Consider the following 19,791-nt stretch of genomic DNA (forward strand, 5'->3'; position numbering starts at 1 on the left):
ATTGAGAAGGAAAGACAATAAGATGCAGGTGTGGGCTCATTACTGTGAAGCGGAACAGTCATAGAATAATTACCGCAGGACCACACAAGAGAGGAGAGGACATGAAAGGAGGGAGGAGGAGAGATGGGAGGAGGCAAAGCAAAGCAAAGCAGCAGAGAGACACACTGAACAGAGCAACAGAAAACAAAACCACTAGCACCGCTATCCATGCTAACTGGGTCTCTAAGGAGATGCTGTGGCATGATTCCTGACTTGGATTACAGGGAGGGGTCATCTTTGAAGTTTAACCTGGGGGAGCACAAAGTATCTCTGGGTACCATTTGTGTAATCTGCAAGAATGTAGTGATGTAGCCTCTTATTCTTGTACAGCACGTGAACTTGTTGGCGGCAATTTCCCAGTTTGCTTGGAACCTAACGCGATGATAAGTAAAAGTTTTAGGAGCTTGTCTTAATAAAATATTTTTAATCAATTCAGTTTTCTGAGGGCATTTTTAACCAGAATTTGTGTCAGTCAATGGCAATATAAAAGCTCTAAAGTTTTCTAAGATTTTACGTAAATGAAATTACCATTAAACACTTTAGAGTTATTTACTGAAAACATTTCCCTAAGTACTTTTATACTGAGTATATATACTTAGTACATAGTAGCACAATGTCACATCAATGTCGATGTGTTTGCTGTTGTGGTGAAGATTGTGGATCGTAATCAGATCTTCCTCAGCAGGTGGAGTTGTCCCAGTTTTCATGGAACTGCAGAGTTTAAGGTCTTCTCATGCACGTTGGCCATAGAGTTGAGTTCATTCGACGAGAATTCCTAAAAGGTCTCAGAAAAATTTAAACATCTAAATCTGACAATTGTCACTGGGCAAACTCCATATGCTCTGAAATATTGTGTAAAACGATTGAACTCTCCAGAGCAGATGGACTTTAAGGTGAGATTGTTTTGTTATCTACACCTATACTGTTGGAGGTGCATATAAGCAGCCTACTGTACAATTACATCTAATAAACAGTAGACAAACTTAAATGACAAAATCTTGCTTTGCTGCTTGTTTCTGAAGCATGTGTGCCCGCGCATATGAAAGTGAATGAAAGGGACGGTGAATGAGTGTGAGCGAAAGAGGGAGGGAGAGAGAGGGAGGCAGCAGCTGTCTGCCTGGATGACCTCAGCGGCAGCTGCTGCCACCCTACCCCCCCCCCCCCTGCTAAGCTGCCCTCTGTATGCCAGCTCGCCTTTAAAGTTCAGGTCAAGACCGATACAGATTTGGATCACATACCAATAATAATTACTGGACAATTAAGCACATAATTTACTGCCAATATGCTTATTTAGTGTACCCACTAAAACAAAACATGTATTTGTGCAACTACAATTGCAATGAAAGATTAACATGTAACAGGTAATAATGTACCTTCATGGTTGTTTCATTAATGTAGTTTAAACGACAATAATATCTATAATATTGTAGATATTGCTACATCTGTAAGAAGAAAACCAATATAGACTTGTTGTTAATTGGTCTAATGTCAGAAATCATTAACTATCAAACTGTAGGGCGCCTGGGTAGCTCACGCTCATATAAAGAGGCTTAGTCCTCGATGCAGTGGCCACGGTTTCAACTCCGACCTCCCCTTTCAAATCTAAGCTGTCCTTTCAGAAATAAAGGCCTAAAATGCCCAAAAAATAAACTTCAAACAGTTTTATTTACAAAGAGTGCAAGAAAATGCACAACTTTAATGGTAATCCCTGACGTCATTCAGTGCAACCCACTTTGACACAAAAATGTTGTTCACAATATTTGAAATACAGAAAATATCGGCTGGTAATATCCGTATCAGAGCATTTTACTCGAGGCCATCTTTGAAGTGCCGACGGTGGGCAGAGAGAGATGCTCTAGTCAGACACTCTGGAACGCTGGAACCTGATATTCACACACACACACACACACACACACACACACACAGTACAGGATGGCATGTAGACAATCACATGGACTGATGCACACACAGAGGGGTGCGGAGACACTGCAGCACAAACCGACTTGCATGTGTAAATGGCACACTGTCTTTTTGTTTACATGAATATGAGTTGAGGGAAGCAGCTATTTGAGTCCCAGTATAGAAAGAAACACACCTGTATTTGAGCAGGACGGTCCACAGGGTCACAGACTACAGCCACCACACATGTAAAACTGAGACAAACACATGGACTTATACACACCCAGACATACTGACAACTGACTCAGCTTTCTGGATGCAAAGTTGGAAAATGATTATGGAGAAAAAAGGGAAGACAAGACAACAATGTGTCTTTTATGGAAACATCACATTTTAGACACACACACACACACACACACACACACACACACACACACACACACACACACACACACACACACACACTTCATACTACACTGACGCAATGGCCTACACACAAACAAAAGCATCTTCTTTAACAAATGCCTCATTCATAATCATGCAGGAACACACAAGTAAAACAATTGTGGTCACATGCGCACACACACACACACACACACACACACACACACACACACACACACACACACACACACACACAAGCAGTGCTCCATTGTCTGGAGTACACGGTACACAGGCTTGGTTACTGTATAATGGCCCCACCAACCTAACCTGGCTAACTATATCCAAAAACTCACACAGACGAGTCAACCAAAGCAAATAAGCATGAAAAAAAATAAAGACTTAAAAATCATGTGTAATGAAGAAGAGAACATTTGAATACAGTAGACCAAACGCAGACTTAAATTCATGGGAAGAAAGTAAGAGCGAATAAGAGGACTAAAAGAGCAAAATCTTGTGCTTTGCTCATGGATGGATGGTTTTTATCGGTCTGTCTAAAAATACACAACCCCACACTGCTTCAATAAAAGACTTCCTGTACTATCACAAGTCTTTCTCCAAATCATGTTATATGTGTAACTGATGACATTGCTAGATTTATGCCAAGTACGTATGAACAATGTGATAAAGCACATACCGTTGGGAAAAACAAATCTTCAAAAAAGTTGTTTGATAGTAATATGTCAAGTCTGTAAAAGTATGTTTAGTACAGGTACTCGATTTAATCCTGAGGTTAGTATTGGTGTCCCATGTCACAATAACTTTGTTTTTACAAACTTACCTATAATGATGAGTGTGTAGTTGATGTTCACGCTGCCAAACCCATTGGTGGCCTTACAGATGTAAGTCCCTGCATCTTCAGTCTCCACCTCTTTGATACGCAGAGCGTGCTGTAAGACCCTGAACCGCGTCCAGCCACTGTGGATGTTGCGACCATCTTTGGTCCACATGATGAGCGGTGGGGGGTCACCCTCCACGGGGCAGGGCAGCTTCATGGTGCGACCCAGACGGATGCTTTGCCGGTGGGCCACCCGCTCTGACACCCTGGGTGGACCTTAAAGGTGGGAGAGGAAAAGGAGTTATTCAGATTATGAAACTCTATTAAACACTGTGACATTTCGCTGTCTCTTCAGACTAGTTACACACATTTTAATACATCAGATTACAGAAAGTGTAAACAACCAGATTACTTGATTACAGGTTTAGATAACCTGCTAATGGAACAGATTTGCTATAGAAAATGGTTGATTTTTGTTTGCAGCAGCAGCAAAATCCAGGTGTTTGAACTGGGAAAACCTTGAGTATATTGTAATCAAATTAGTGTCTACACTTTGTTTGCACAACCAGATGCAAAAAAACTATGCCTAGAGGGACCACAAATACTGCACCCCCCCCCAGGTACAACAGTCCAAAACCCCAAAATGTTAATTTCACAATATATTATGACAAAGAAAAGCAGCAAATCTGCAATTTGAAGAAGCTGCAACCAGAAAATGATTGGCATTTTTTCACAGTGTTTGCATGAAAAATGACTGCAATGATTAGCTGACTATCAAATTAGTTGCCCTTTTGCTGTTGATCTACTAATCGATTAACTGACAACTTATTTCAGCTCTCAGGTTACATTTACAGTAGTATGTTCAATGTTCAGACTTATCGTCAAAACCGCAGGAAGGGTTAACATGGATGTGCCAAAAACAAGATTAATGTACTGTGGAAAATGTGTTGTTTCCCTAAGACTGGGAAGCTGCATCCACACAGTTACAGGTGTGTTGAGGGATGGAGTCATTTTGAGAGAAGTAGGCGATTTAACAGTTTTAGGATCAAGGTTAGGATAACGGCTCGTAAATGCCCATTCATTCATTTCCATGTTTGCAACCACACACCTCTCATTTTCACCACTATTCTTAGAACCAAAGAAGCCTCCAAATATGGCATTTAACACACAGGGATTATCCTTTAACCTTTAAGAAGTTTGACATTTCAACATTGACATTTCAACACAGACAACAATAAAGTCCCCAGGGAGCAAACACAAAGCCAAGCTAATATCAACTGAGATGTCGTGTCGAGACAAAAAAAAAAAAAAAATCAGGCGTGACCTTGACCGCTCAGTAGCCTGTCTACTGTGAAACTGCACACTAGAAAAACAGAGGGAGGTGAAGGAGCAGGCTGATTGACTGGGAAAGGTGGGAGGAAATTGTGGGGAGAAGTGGGGGTGATGGGGAGAACAAACATCAGAGAGGAGGAGGATAGAGAGGAAGAAAGGAAGGAAGGAAGACAAGAAGAGAATAAGGGAAGAAATTAAGGGAATGAGGGAGGATGGAATTTATGGGAGTAAGTCTGAGAAGAGAAAGGGAATGAAATATGGCTGATTTGGAGAGTAGTACAAAGAAAAACAAACAGGAAGATAGAGAGATGGAAGGAGGACTGTGGGAGTTAGCAAGGTTCAGCATACTGTAGATCTTCTCATCACTCCTGGCTTAAAACAATACCCTCCAAATATAGCACTAAAAACAGGCCACCATGAGGCAAACAAAGTGTCCTAAAAGACTACACAAGGCTATTGTATGGAAAGACCATCAGAAAACAACACACTTGAGGTCATATCCTGTGGTTTGAGAAATATTTAAAAGAAAGGACAAAGGGTGGTTTGATTTTAAGAATGTGCCCGATAGAGGCTTATCTAGAAGAATACATATGGTCTGATAAAGATTAGAAACATATCACCTCAAATATCAACATTTTACTCACCAAAGGAAAATTGAGTTCTGGAAACATGGCTACATGACACAAGTGATGAGATGATGAGACAGCTTGTAACAAGCAGTTACAGTTTGTCCAGCTTATTTAAAACACTTGTGGAGGCAAAACTAAAAGTGAGTGCACCGAAGATGTCAGAAATGATACCTCATTGCAAGAACAGTAGCTCAAAGTTGCACTTGGAAGTTGGTCTGTAAATGTGATGGATGTTTAAATCTACTTATTGTAATGTATGGATTTAATTTATGTTGTCTTTGTTTGCTCTTCCATATAAATTAGTTGCATTTACATTTATGTATTTTTACTTTTTTGGCTTGCCTTCACAGAAGAGTGTGGTCATCTTCCTACAAAGTCTCAAACTTCAGAAAATTCAAAGAATTCTGACATATGACAGTTGCCAGATGTCAGCAAATCTAAACAAGGATCAAGGTGAAGTAGAGTCGTATACATGAAGCTGATTATAAAAAAGGAGAAAAGTTACAGTAGTCTTTTAGCGTTTGTTGTCATGGCGGTCTGTTGCTTTAACAGGAGAGCAGGAAGTGGACACAATGATGGATGGATGGAGGTGAAATGTGTGAAAAAGACATTAGTCACACAGAGGAATTCACAGGAGCCTCTCCTCCCTCTCTCCTCGTTCCTGGTCGGGGAATGTGTTCGTTCAGCTGTATGGCTTTCTCATCAGGGGCCCGACAGCTCACTCTTCCTCCTTTTCCTACTCCCTACCTCCATTCTTTTCTCACTCCCTTGCTCTTTTTTGCTTTTTTCCTTTTTACACACTGTGTAAAAAGTGTATCTCCCTTTATAACCCCATCTCTTCTTTTCTTTAACTCCTGTTTTCTTTCTTTCTCTTGCCTATTTGTCTCAATTTCACATTTTCTACTTGGTGTGCACTGAATCCAGGATACGGATTCGGACGAATATTGGGCTTTTTGACGGGGTTCAGTTTCTGCCGAACCTTAGAATTTCTTTTCACCGAACCGAACCCTACGCTTGCACTACACGCACCACGCTGGTCAACGTAATGACGCCGTCGTTGATTACGGGAAGGTGTTTACGTAGGTGGACCGTTTGATGCAGTAGGCTGTGAGAAAGTCAAAATGGAACTCGTGGCAGTACTTTCAGTCAAAAGAAGGCGATTCAAGTTGAGCTACATGTTCAATTTGCAATGCCGATTTGTCTCGTGGTGGCAAGGACTCTAAACAATACACAACATCGCCGCTGTTAAAACTTTTGCGTATGAAACATCCGAAAGAATACGAGTTGTGCATGAAGGAATCTACAGATAGCAGCCAAAATGCAGCAACTCCAGGTACGGCAAAGGAAGGACAGTCACAGCTAAAAACTTGTGTTAACGATTTGTTTACTTCATTAATGTGTTTACTGTGTTAATGGACTGAGGATGGGAGTAGGATTCGGTATTCGGCAGAATCTTAACCAGTGGATTCGTTATTCGGCCGAACCTCAAAACTCTGGATTCGGGGCATCCCTATTTTCTACATATTCCTCCCTTTCTCTATATACCCTGTCCCTTTAACGTTGCTACATTTTCTTTCTCTATATTTATTTCTTCTTCTCTTTTCTTCCTGTAACAGATTGAAATCTCATTCCTCTGAACTCTAACTACTCCCCTGCTACCTCTCTTTTTCTTGCCCTTAACCCCTCGCTTCCCATTACTACCTCCTCCAGTCCCCTATTTTTTCCTCTCTCTATTTTGCTCTCTTACTCCCTGCTCTCGCTTTTCTCTTTCATCACACTCATTCACACCATCCTCTTTGTTCAATGCAGTATTTCTTCTTTCTCTGCTGTGTGATTTACTGGTCTCCTGCCTTTTTCGGATCTGCACACACATAACTTCCCCAGTTTCTTCCCCAGAGGATCACAGAAGCAGGACCTCTAACTGAACCTCTCAACTTTCTGCAGTTAACCTCTCCTACATATACCTCCCCCTTTTCTTCCTCTCCTCCCTCTCATCCCGATGAAGGGAACACAGACCAGCAGCCTCTTTTCCTTCCCCTCCTCCTCCTTCTCTTCCACGGACCATGACTGAAGTAAAGTCTTTTTTAAATCTGTCTCTGGGGGTGAAACTGAAGCGACTAAAAAATATATTCTTCTCTTTCATGAGACACAGGGTCCATGTGTGTGTGTGTGTGTGTGTGTGTGTGTGTCTTTGCACATTTGTGGGTCATTTTTTAACATTTATGTGCTGCTGAATGTATATTTCCTACTTACAGTCTTTATCTCTTTGTGCTAGTGCATCTTTGCCTGTTTATGTACTGTTTAGGAAGCCCATGTCTTTGTGTTTGTGTGTGGGTCTGTATGTGTGTGTGGGAAAGAAAAGAAAATTGCAGGCCTTTAAAACGTTGGTCTGTTTAGCCCATTTGGGGCTTTACGGTGCTCCCTTGCCTGCAACTGGCTCCCCAACGATAATCTAAAGCACCTACACACAACCATGCACCATGTACACCCTCCGTCTCTTCCCCTTATATGCAGGGAGTGTAGGTTAGGCGTGCACGTCTGGTATTCTGTAGCCTAATGACAAAACACAGCCTAAGTCAGTCACACACTACTCCCACAGATGCAGAACCTCCCAGCTCAAAGCTGCACATCCTCTGCATGGATGGGAGCTGAAGGTCAAATAAAGCAGAGCAAAAATCAGTTTATACATTCTGTTCTTTTACTGGTCACTCTGAAAACGACTGCATGCTTAAGTTCCATTCAAGAAGATAATGACCTGGGAAGTGTAAGTATCTAATATGTGTACCCTATACAGCAGGGATCTTCAACAGGGGGTCCGTGACCCCTAGGGGGGTCCTCAGAGTTAGTGCAGGGGGGCAGCCACATTGTGTTAAAAAGTGTTAGTTTTTTATTTTTTATTTTTTTAAATCAAATATTATGTCTGAAAATATACACTAATATGAATCCAACATATTAGTTGCAAAGATAAACTGGCCTATTTGTGAAAAAATAAAAATACACATTGAAGCTAAGCATACTATAGGTAAGGTAGCCACTATGGTAGCCATACAGTTAAGCTTATGGATCAACTGTGCCTTCCACATGACGCTTTTATCCAAAGCAACTTCCATTAAGTGCATTCAACTATAAAGGTACATGTATGGTATGTTTAATGTTAAAACATGATGTACCATAAATAATAACCATTTATTTTCATCTATTTGGCCCAGTGTAATATGCAACTCAATTTTATACAATATCTGTATGCAGGGGGTCCCTACTCTGTCTCTATTTCAGCTGAGGGGTCCCTGGCCTAAGACACGTTGAAGACCCCTGCTATACAGTATGTTTGACTGAGTTACAACTCCAAGAAGTGGTACGATTTTGACTCAAATTCACTTTCACACTATCTTTCCCTCACAATTGTTCAGCTCTTCATCTGAATTCTGCATGTAGGCTTAAAATCATCCACCCTCCACCCACCTGAATGAATTATTTTCTCCGATTTAGAGACTTTGCATAAACATTTCACTGGCCCTCGGCAGTCCCTGTAAGCTACGTTGCTTTTTAAATGATGTATTGTATTAATGTATGAGTGTTTTCCATAACGATGTACTTCAATGATTAGAGAGGCTCCTTGTAAATGTTTTCATGCGCGCAGTGATGTCACTGCAGCTGATATCTTCAGGCATTTAAGCAGCAAAACCAACTGTAGTTATAAACTTGACAGAGGAAACAGAACTAGACCATTTTTGGAATTGGGACGTCCTTCAACATGGCACGCTGAGAATGATTTCCGAGGCACAAGCCGGAGGATCAAGGAGTCGAGGAAGTACACATTTGGGAATTGAGAAAGGCCGCCTGTTCTGTTAGCCTATATTTGTTAACATTTTTGGCAAATTGGCATCATTAAAAGTATGCCGAATTTGCTATTAGCAGTTTGTGTTTGCAATGTACCCAATGACGTACAGACAACTATCACTGGATTACTTTGATACTAAAGAACACTTAAAAATGTGATGATTCTCAGGCAGGTTCTGGAGTTAAAACAATGTCTATTTTCTATGATTTCTAAACAGATGTATCGAAGATAATGTCCTGGGAAGTGTAAGCATCTACAAATATGTGTACCCTGAACAGTAGGTTTGTTAAGATTCGACTGAGTTACGACTCCAAGAAGTGATACGATTTTGACTCTCCCTCACAATTGTCTGGCTCTGTCTCATCTACAGTAGATTAATCAACAGACATCAGTTCTGGTACTATTCGTCACACTCAAGTTCAGACAGACTGTTTTTCTTGCTTTGGCCAACAAGTACTATTAGTACACTTTTGTATTTTCACACGCTAACATTAGCAGACATAACACAGTAAAGTTTAGCATAAAACATAAGCGGAGTGTTGAATATTTTCGCAGTGTGTGACAGCTGGGACTGCCCTTTATGTTTTGGTTTTGGATCGTTTTTTTAATGCCCTTAATGTTTCACTGGTCTTAGAGTCAGATGGGTCTGCAGAGTCCAACACAATGTTGTTGTTGGCAGGGAAGTGAGACTGGAGCGAGAGGGGAGAGCTGAGGAATGCTTTTGATGGAGAGCATTTAACAGCGGGACACAGCGTAGATGTACTGCGCAAGGTAGAGGTGTTTGTGTGTGTGTGTGTGTGTGTGTGTGTGCGCGCGCGCATGTTGAGCTATGATGTGTTTCTCGAAAGACTGGAGTGCTGAAAGTAAATTGGATCCTTAAGAGGTCATCATTTTTGTCAGAGTAGTTATAAAAGTAACTTTCTCTTGTACTTTAAATAAGCTCAGAGTTAATAAAACAGGCACAAGGTTTATCCTTCCACGATGTGCTTCAATGAGAATTTGGGTGTGCACAACTCAAATTGCTCAAATACTCGTAAGTCGGCTATTTACGCAAAACTTTTGGTGAAACCCTGAAATCCCGTGCAGTTATTTTTTTGTATCTAAATTCTCTTTACAATTCTGAATCCTGTTATCATGTCAATACTCTCTAAATCAGGGGTCATCAACTACATTTTTCCAAGGGCCAGAACGTTTCTAAGCAGACACTCTGTGGACTGAGCAGACAGAGCAGATTGAAATATCGCTTTCTACATGTTTATGCCGGTCTATACAGGAGAGTGCATTGATAAGTATTGACTTTTTACTCACAAAGGTTTTATTGTAGCCTACTTACAGTAATGAGACTAGCGTGAGTTCATCTGCCCCAGCGGCCGTTGGTAATCCTCTCTGTATCGTTCCCAGTCAGGTGCTGCGTGTTTTAACATCTCGGCTCAGCTGTGTGTGTGGAGCGAGGGCATCGCTGTGCAGAATCCCGGCATGGGAATAGGGATGCAAATATAGGGGGCTGGGTTTGTGCTCTACCTGTGTAATGTTACCTGCTGTAAATGCTTGAAATGCTAAATACCAGAATGCATTTTTTCCTCTTCACATTTTCTGAATTCATGATTATTCTGCGGGCCAGACTAAACGCTTTGGCGGGCCGGATGTGGCCCGCGGGCCGCCAGTTGACATTGGCTACTCTAAATCGATTATGACCAGTGGGATTGCTTGATGCATGACGCAACATTAACTGATCCAGGTTGATGTGTAATGTTTTCATCAGACTAGTTAAACTGACAGATTTAGCCCAAGAAAAACCTTCTGGCATCTCGCTGATTGTCTTTCCTTCTCTTCCTGCAGTTCACTCGCACACACTCTAACACATTAAGGCCTTTCTTTCCCCCGAGGCAACAGGCAGAGTGATGGGTACACATTAAGTTGTCTTCTTCAGGCACACACACACACACACACACACACACACACACACACACACACACACACACACACACACACACACACACACACACACACATTCCCGTTCTGACCCAGTCACTTCCACCCCAACAATAGGTCAACTACTGCTTGTTAGTCTGTCCTGACAGTTAACACTAGGCCGGAGGCTGGGGAGGATATACCGTCATCATTGAAGGGCGACATCACACTCACTCTCACAATAAGGCTTACACTTGTCTCACACGCGCACACAAAAGAAAAACACACAGCGGCCAGAAAAACTTTGAGGAATCTGCTGAGTGGTTGGTGCAGCAACCTGATCCCCTGAGCGACTCACACTATTGGCTATCTGAAAGTGTGTGCGCACACACACACACACACACACACACACACACACACACACACACACACACACACACACACACACACACACACACACAGCATGGATGTGTGTAAAACCTACTGTAAATCCTTTTTCCATTTGTCTAAATCAGATATTTAATGGCCTGATAAAAATGTTGCACCTTTCCTGGAAATGTGATATGTTCTCTTGCTCTTACTTTTTATCCTTTTACTCTCTTTATCTTCACCTGCCTTTCCATCTCCTTTTCTCTCTGCTCCTTTCACTACAGCTTTTCTAAAAGCTGGTAATAATGTTTCACCTGTCTTCTTTTTACTGGAGGAAAAACTTTCCTCAATTGGGACTAACCGTAACCCTTGGAGGAGAAGATTTAAGGATTTTCCTAAACCTCATTTAGAAATAACACCTCACACAAATACAGATTCAATACATTTCATGTTAATGTTCAGAAACCAGCGGGGTAAGGTGCTTAATCTCCCACAGACCTTTTCCTGTTGGGTTTATACTTGGCAAGAGCATTGACATTTGCTCAGTTTAAGCGCTAAAAAAAGAAATAAAAAAAAGAAATTAATCATTTGAATGACACACCCCACCCAAATGAATACAGGAGAAAAGATTTATGAAGACGATTAATTTTACTAACTCAGGGAAAAGTAAATGATGGGAACAATCTGAACTTTAACTTTGAAGTCTCGTCTTATGTTTTCAACTGTGGAAAAAGATGTTTTTGCATAATTTATTGCAGCAGCTATGTACAACCTACAGCTAGCATGTGGCTAACGCTCCCCATGCATTTTAATTAAAACTATTAAGTGTTAATATATCACTTTGAAATTAAGATGTATTTTTGTGTCATTATGGAAGAATCCTTTTAATTTGTTTAATTATATGGTCTGATAGCATTAGAATAGCCTTGCTTATGACTCAGTATCTCTCATGAGAAAATAGTAACCATACTAAAATGCCATGTTTCAGTTTGCTGCTCTGCAAATTTAGCAGTTTTACAGAGGACATATTGACCAAGCAGACAATTATGGAAAGAAGTATCCTAGCAGGGCTCCACTCACCCTGAGATCTTGAAAACCTGGTGACAAATGTTTAACACTAATCCCCTTATAATACATCTGCATGTTAATCATGCCACCTGTTTTTTGCACCAAGACCAAGGCTCAATCATACAGAAAAATTGTTTTCATAATGTTTAAATGCAAATGTCTTTAGTTTGGTTTCAAAAGGCATATTCATAAAAACTGTCAACCTGTAACCTGAAGTCCAAGTTCCCAAAATAAACACTGTGGTAGTTTCATCTCATAAAAGGCAAGACAGAGGATACTACATGGGAAAAGTGGGCTTTTGGGGAGACGGAGAACACAAACTTCTGCAACCACCACATACATGCACAGTATGCACTTGTGTGTGTAATAACAACTTGGGCCTATTACATAAATACAGGTTAAGGGAAGTGTACAGTAAGGGAAAAAGATGAAGAGAGTCACAAAGGGATAAAAAGGGAGGGAATAATCCTCACAAACTACCTGCTAATATTTGAGGATTTACAGGTAAACTGAAGACTGGACAAGAAAATGACATTTTAATGAGTACCTTGGATAAAAATCATAACAGAATGTACGTTTACATCCTTTAAGACAAAAAAAAAACAGATTGACAGAGCTAGAAACATCCTCAACGTTCCATTAACAACTCACAGTCATGACTTGTTGAAAACTGATCCGGTAGTTGCTCAAAAACGAAGACACAAAATGATGTTTTCTCTGTTATGTCTGTCTTTCATGGGCGGAGACGAAAGGTTAATTGGATTTTACACAGTTTGTCAGTGAGCATATTAAAACGCCACACCTGTCTCCTGCGATGACAGACTGTCTCCAAAACATCCATGTGACCTGATGAGGTTTGTTTTACATTACGGATAGTTATTTATACACTTTTTGTATCTCAACTCTCGCGTCAGCCATATATAGAAATAAAGAGAGGACTGCCTGATTACCTAATTTTTTATAACACAATACAGAATCATTTTGCAAGCTTTCAGTGCCACTTTGGTCACATAATAAATCATAATTGGAAAAACAGAGATTGAAGCACCCAGGGAAATCAAGAACATCATCTTATAGCTCGTTAACCGAAGGCACAACTAGGAAGGGAAAGAAAGAGAATAGAGAAAGAAAACGGGGTAAACAGGCCAGTTTTGGGCTGTAAGTAGGTCAAAGGCTACAAGTACTGTTCCAGTTCAGTGTGTACTGTCAGGGGCGCCGTATAGGGGGGAAAAGTTAGGACAATTCCAAGGGCCCATGACTGACAGGGGCCCCAACAAATAGGTAAAAACTAATATAAATTATTAAACCATCATCATTCAGTATATATATATATATATATATATATATATATATATATTTCAAATATAATAATAAAATGAACGATCTCTTTGTTTTTACTTGTTTTGGCAGTAAAAGTTAAATATCCCCATTGACCAAAAAGTAAACATCCATATTGACCGATCACCCCCCTGTATCTGCATGAAATGGTTTGGTCCTGCCGTAGCACACTCAGTGACCGACGGTGTTTAGTTGCAGTCAGTAGATGCGCCAGAAGTACAGTGACCATAATGTTACCAAGTAACGTTAAATCAAAATCTGGTTTTCAAAAAAGGAAAGAGAGAAAAGAGAGAGAGGAAAGACAAAGGAAAGGGTGTCAAACTGTAACCCAGTTTTTCACCAAGAAAGGTGGGTAGCCTATAGTCTGTGAGTGGTATTAACCTGTTGGCTTAATGTCCATAGTGAAATAAGCTAGCTAGCTACAGACTAGTGTTAGCCTACATTTAATCACCATTTAATCAGTGCAGGGAAACGTTTAGCAAGATATTCATATTAAATCATTGTCCCTGCCCCTTTTAGCAGACTTAACAACAGATGAGTCAGCAGCACCCCAGTCTCCCCCTAACTGTGCCCCTCCCTGTCCCAGTGAAGAAGGTGAGCAACATTGTGTTCAATGACATGCCAGTTAGCATCATAGCAGGGAGTCTGTGGGGATTTCTCTGTCTTTCATTAATAATTATAATAATAATAATGAATAATGAATAATAATAATAATAATAATTTTGTTAAGAGAATTTTCCATTTTGTCAAATTTTACAATAAAAATACATTGAGACATTTTTTATGGTTGCTTTTAATCTTGCATCAAATAGTGAACTGCATACTAGACTTGCATGCATGTACAAATCACCAGCAGTAAATATTGTGCAAGTACTAGTATTGAACTACAAGAAGCAAGACAGTTGCAAGCCTTTAAATATAGTTATGTAAAGCTTTTGATGGGACAGTTAGGTCCTAGAGATGTGGTGACAACAGCTGCACAGAGGGGGCCCAATTTGATTTTTTGTCATGGGGCCCAAAGTTCCTGGTGGCACCCCTGTGTACTGTATATCTGTGTGTGCATGTCTGGCTGGTCAGTGTATGGGGGCTGGGGACTGGGTTACATTTTAGGGCAAAATAAGACCTGAGACAGACAGGAAGCAGATGCTCTGATTCAGAGCCAGTTACCAAGGAGCATGGCAGTATACTCAGCTTACCTTCATCCTGAATCACCAACGTTTGAGCATTAAATATTTCTCGAAAACAAGTAAAAAATGTGTATATTTCTTTCGATAAATCTGGCAGCCGCATAAGATAAACTGTAGAATCAAGGCTTCTGCAGGTTTCAGACAGCAACATTAATGGTGCTTTAGCACTACAGAGATTTCAGAAGTAGTTTAAAAGAAACAAAAAAGATGCAAAAAATGTATCAGATATTAAAATATCAGACAAATTACATGAGGAAGCTGTTAAAATGGCATGATCAATTCTGTTTGGTAGAGCAGATACAAGTTTTGTATTTAAGGTTTTATAAGAGAAAATTCAGACATGCAGACATGTAAACAGCTTCACTCTAGCCAACCTTCACCAGTGACTGCAAAGTCTCTCCCTAACACTGCAGCAGTGGCAGGTGTTGTGGTTGTATGTGAGGAATTTGAGGTCAGGGTCAATTTACTTTTTCCGTCAATGTCAGGTTGCAGTCACCAGCAGTGGACACAACAGCAAGCAATGGCCCTCCGAACCAAAGTTTAAACACACATTTTGTGGTAAACAGCTACATTTAGCTATATTGATCTTAACAAAATAGCCACCGTAAATACATCCGTTTGTATAGTAAAGTATACTCTGAGTCTGTGTGTGCGTGTATGTTTATGTGTCTGCAGAGTGCCTTGTGCATTACAGATAAGGCAAGACATAGTTGGCGCGCGATAAGAAATAGTTAACACTCTCAAGTGTGTGCGATTGTTTGTGTGTGTGTGTGTGTGCAGCAAGCCAATGTCCTCGACCTGACTTTTATCAGCATTTTGGAGGCAGACACTGTTACTCATTAACAGCAGTGCGCACACACACACACACACACACACACACACACACACACACACACAGTCCACTTTAATGGTGAATATTTACTGTAAGGGAGCCTTTCATATTGACACATATATGAACATAAAGAAGGAGACAGAGTACGACGGAGGGAGAGAGAGAGAGAGAGAGAGAGAGAGAGAGAGAGAGAGTAAGACCTGCCTCAAATTTAAAATGTAGCCATGTAAATGATGATAGATGGTTTTATGATGTCTAAAAAAACCTTCACTTTTCAACTAAGTTTGGCAAGTTTATGACATAGTAATAGAATAATGACGTATTTATATGGCTCTTTTAAATAAATACTTACACCAAACAAAAGCAAGAAGAATTTACTTTTTCTTATTTTCAAAAGAAAAAACTGAATCTAAACACACACTCAAGCTGCATATGATAATTCAGTATGCATCGTTTATTCTACCGCCTTTTTCTGCTTCACTGGGTGGGGAGTCAGACATTCCAAGCATGCACACAACACACAACACACATTCCACACCAATCCTCATCCACTTGTTGAGCTCAGGTCACTGTCTCATTTTAGAGTTTATGTATGTATGTGTGTGTGTGTGTGTGTGTGTGTGTGTGTTTGTAGGTGCTTTTTTTTTGGTTTTTTTAATCGCCCCATATTCATGGACACCTTAATGTCTCCCAAAGTTTTAAAAGGAAATAAAACTGCTAAACGAAGAAGGGAAATACTTAGATGAAAATGCAAAAATCCTACTGACGTCTTACACTAACATCAAAGATGTGACCTATAACCTTTAAAAAACAATGCTTCATATATAGCTCTGTTCCACACTGACATGTTTTCAGCGAACATGGGATTGAACCTGCACATCATGTGCACACCATTAAAAGAGATGGAGTCTAAGCTCTGTTTCATGGTGAGTGAGGGTGAGCCTCTGCCTTTATGGAGGCAAAATGAATAGTTATGTTACTGTAACAGTAAAACTGAGAGCCCATTTTCCACAAGCATTGTAAGATTAAAAGGCCAGGTTATGCTGAAAATAAAGTAGTACTTTATAACTTTTGAACACTTGGCCAATCGCTGCATAAAGTGGGCATGTTTTCAGGAAAGCTACAAAAATCGTTGCAGTCCACCTAATTTTGACATTAAAAATATGAAGGGGGAGAATCATACTGACCATTAGACTTAAAGTAAGACCCTATAATGCTTTTGGAGAACAGGGCCCAAACATGTGCTAGAGTTCTGCTCTTACTCACAATTCAATTCAATTACTTAGCTTTATTGGCATGAATGTAACAAAAACAATATTGCCAAAGCATCACGCAAAATAATTACAAATACAAATTCACCAACAATATAAATAATCATATTAAAACCACTGGTTGTCCTCAGGGCCTCACAGGCTGTGATACATTTTGCTGCTATCATCACACAATCATGTTTTTCTCCCAGTGGATATGGGAGTTTTTCTGTGTGTTGTTGTATGTTAAAATTCTGGGTGAGTGTGTGTGTGTGTGTGTGTGTGTTATTTGGGGGGGGAGTATTACCCTCTGACAGCCTGGTATTTTGGACAGGATGTAAGGAAGTGGAGCTCTGTCTCTACCTCCTGGGTGTCGCAGTAAGAGCAGTTTGTCCTCCACTGGAAGCTAGCTCTTTCTGTAGCGACTCATCTTTATAGCTAGACTGTGTGAACTAAGCCTGTACACCGTCAGGACTTTTCTTTTCTTAACCTGATACTTTTAACAGTAATCAGGTAATCTGCCAATTTGTATTCTCTATTTAGGGCCAAATACCATTTGAATTTACTGTGTTTTTTAGTTGTTTCTTACCAATATTTAATGTATTGTATGTAATGGGAGTTCCCGGCACATACAGTATTTGCCGTGACGCACAGGGCAAGCCAGGAACAGAGCCTGGAAACTGTTAATTGATAGTGGACACACCACCAAGCACGTAAACACGCATGCACACACACACGCACACAGAATACAGCCTGAAATCAATTAGTCATCATGTCACTTGTAGCTGTCAGTGTGGACTAATCTCTCTGTCTGCGCTCTCACGTTTTCTTCATCTCTTATTCTTGTTTTTCTCTCACCATTCTGTATACAGGTGCTGGTCATATAATTAGAATATCAAGAAAAAGTTGATTTATTTTAGTAATTCCATTCAAAAAGTGAAACTTGTATAATGTATACATTCATTCCACACAGACTGATATATTTCAAGTGTTTATTTCTTTTAATTTTGGTGATTATAACTGACAACTAATGAAAACCCCAAATTCACTATCTCAGAAAACTAGAATATTACTTAAGACCAATACAAAAAAAGGGATTTTTAGAAATGTTGGCCAACTGAAAAGTATGAACATGAAAAGTATGAGCATGTACAGCACTCAATACTTAGTTGGGGCTCCTTTTGCCTGAATTACTGCAGCAATGCGGCGTGGCATGGAGTCGATCAGTCTGTGGCACTGCTCAGGTGTTAGGAGAGCCCAGGTTGCTCCGATAGTGGCCTTCAGCTCTTCTGCATTGTTGGGTCTGGCGCATCGCATCATCCTCTTCACAATACCCCATAGATTTTCTATAGGGTTAAGGTCAGGCGAGTTTGTTGGCCAATTAAGAACGGGGATACCTTAAACCAGGTACTGGTAGCTTTGGCACTGTGTGCAGGTGCCAAATCCTGTTGGAAAATGAAATCTGCATCTCCATAAAGTTGGACTACACTGGACTTCAAGCAACGTGGATTCTGTGCCTCTCTTCCTCCAGACTCTGGGACCTTGATTTTCAAAGGAAATACAAAATTTACTTTCATCAGAGAACATAACTTTGGACCACTCAGCAGAAGTCCAGTCCTTTTTGTCTTTAGCCCAGGCGAGACGCTTCTGACACGCTTCTGACACTGTGTCTTGTTCAAGAGTGGCTTGACACAAGGAATGCGTCAGCTGAAACCCATGTCTTGCATACATCTGTGAGTGGTGGTTCTTGAAGCACTGACTCCAGCTGCAGTCCACTCTTTGTGAATCTCCCCCACATTTTTGAATGGGTTTTGTATCACAGTCCTCTTCAGGGTGCGGTTATCCCTATTGCTTGTACACTCTTTTCTACCACATCTTTTCCTTCCCTTCACCTCTCTATTAATGTGCTTGGACACAGAGCTCTGTGAACAGCCAGCCTCTTTAGCAATGACCTTTTGTGTCTTGCCCTCCTTGGGCAAGGTGTCAATGGCCGTCTTTTGGACAGCTGTCAAGTCAGCAGTCTTGCCCATGATTGTGTAGCCTACAGAACTAGACTGAGAGACCATTTAAAGGCCTTTGCAGGTGTTTTGAGTTAATTAGCTGATTATAGTGTGGCACCAGGTGTCTTCAATATTGAACCTTTTCACAATATTCTAATTTTCTGAGATACTGAATTTGGGGTTTTCATTAGTTGTCAGTTCTAATCATCAAAGTAAAAGAAATAAACACTTGAAATATATCAGTCTGTGTGGAATGAATGTATACATTATACAAGTTTCACTTTTTGAATGGAATTACTGAAATAAATCAACGTTTTCATGATATTCCAATTATATGACCAGCACCTGTATATGTGAGTGTGTCATAATTACAATGGGAAACTAGAAGAAACACAGAGCGCACTTCAAGTTCATTATGCTCCTGTTTTCTACCTTTATACTCAAGCGGCTCTCCATTTATGAGGCTAAAGCTACCAAGTGGTGGAGAAGCATTTAGATCCATTAAAATCCTGAGTAAAAGTAGCAGAGTAAAAGTATTAGTAGAAGTAGTTGTAGTGGTAACACAGCATACTCAATTACAAGTAAATGTAATTCATTCAAACACAGCTGTTTTTAATTATTCAGGTGATGTTGGGCAGAGCTACAATGTACAAATAAGAGAGATAAAAGGTATAAATTGTCCCGCCCTAACAGCTGACAGCAAAACTAAGGGAGACATCCAACAAGTACAGTCTGTACAGAACACGTTCACACAGTCCTGAGAGGAGGTCTAATCAGGGATATTAAGTGAAAACACCTGTGCAGGTGAGGCATGGGCGTGTACGAGGTGTTAAGTACCACAAGTGAAAGTACTCATTATGCAAAGCAGACACTTTAA

At 40.4% G+C, this 19,791-nt stretch overlaps 1 protein-coding gene across 1 annotated transcript in view; it reads right to left on the reverse strand.

Moving 5' to 3' along the window:
* Window positions 1-19,791, reverse strand: part of fgfrl1a (fibroblast growth factor receptor like 1a) — a 73,365-nt gene that overhangs the window by 33,318 nt on the left and 20,256 nt on the right. Inside the window, exon 3 of the mRNA XM_078260174.1 lies at window positions 3,161-3,433. Within this exon, the coding sequence (XP_078116300.1) occupies window positions 3,161-3,433 (273 nt within the window). The remainder of the gene's footprint in view (window positions 1-3,160; window positions 3,434-19,791) is intronic.

Source organism: Sander vitreus, chromosome 10 (assembly GCF_031162955.1).
Source record: "Sander vitreus isolate 19-12246 chromosome 10, sanVit1, whole genome shotgun sequence".
NCBI lineage: Eukaryota > Metazoa > Chordata > Actinopteri > Perciformes > Percidae > Sander > Sander vitreus.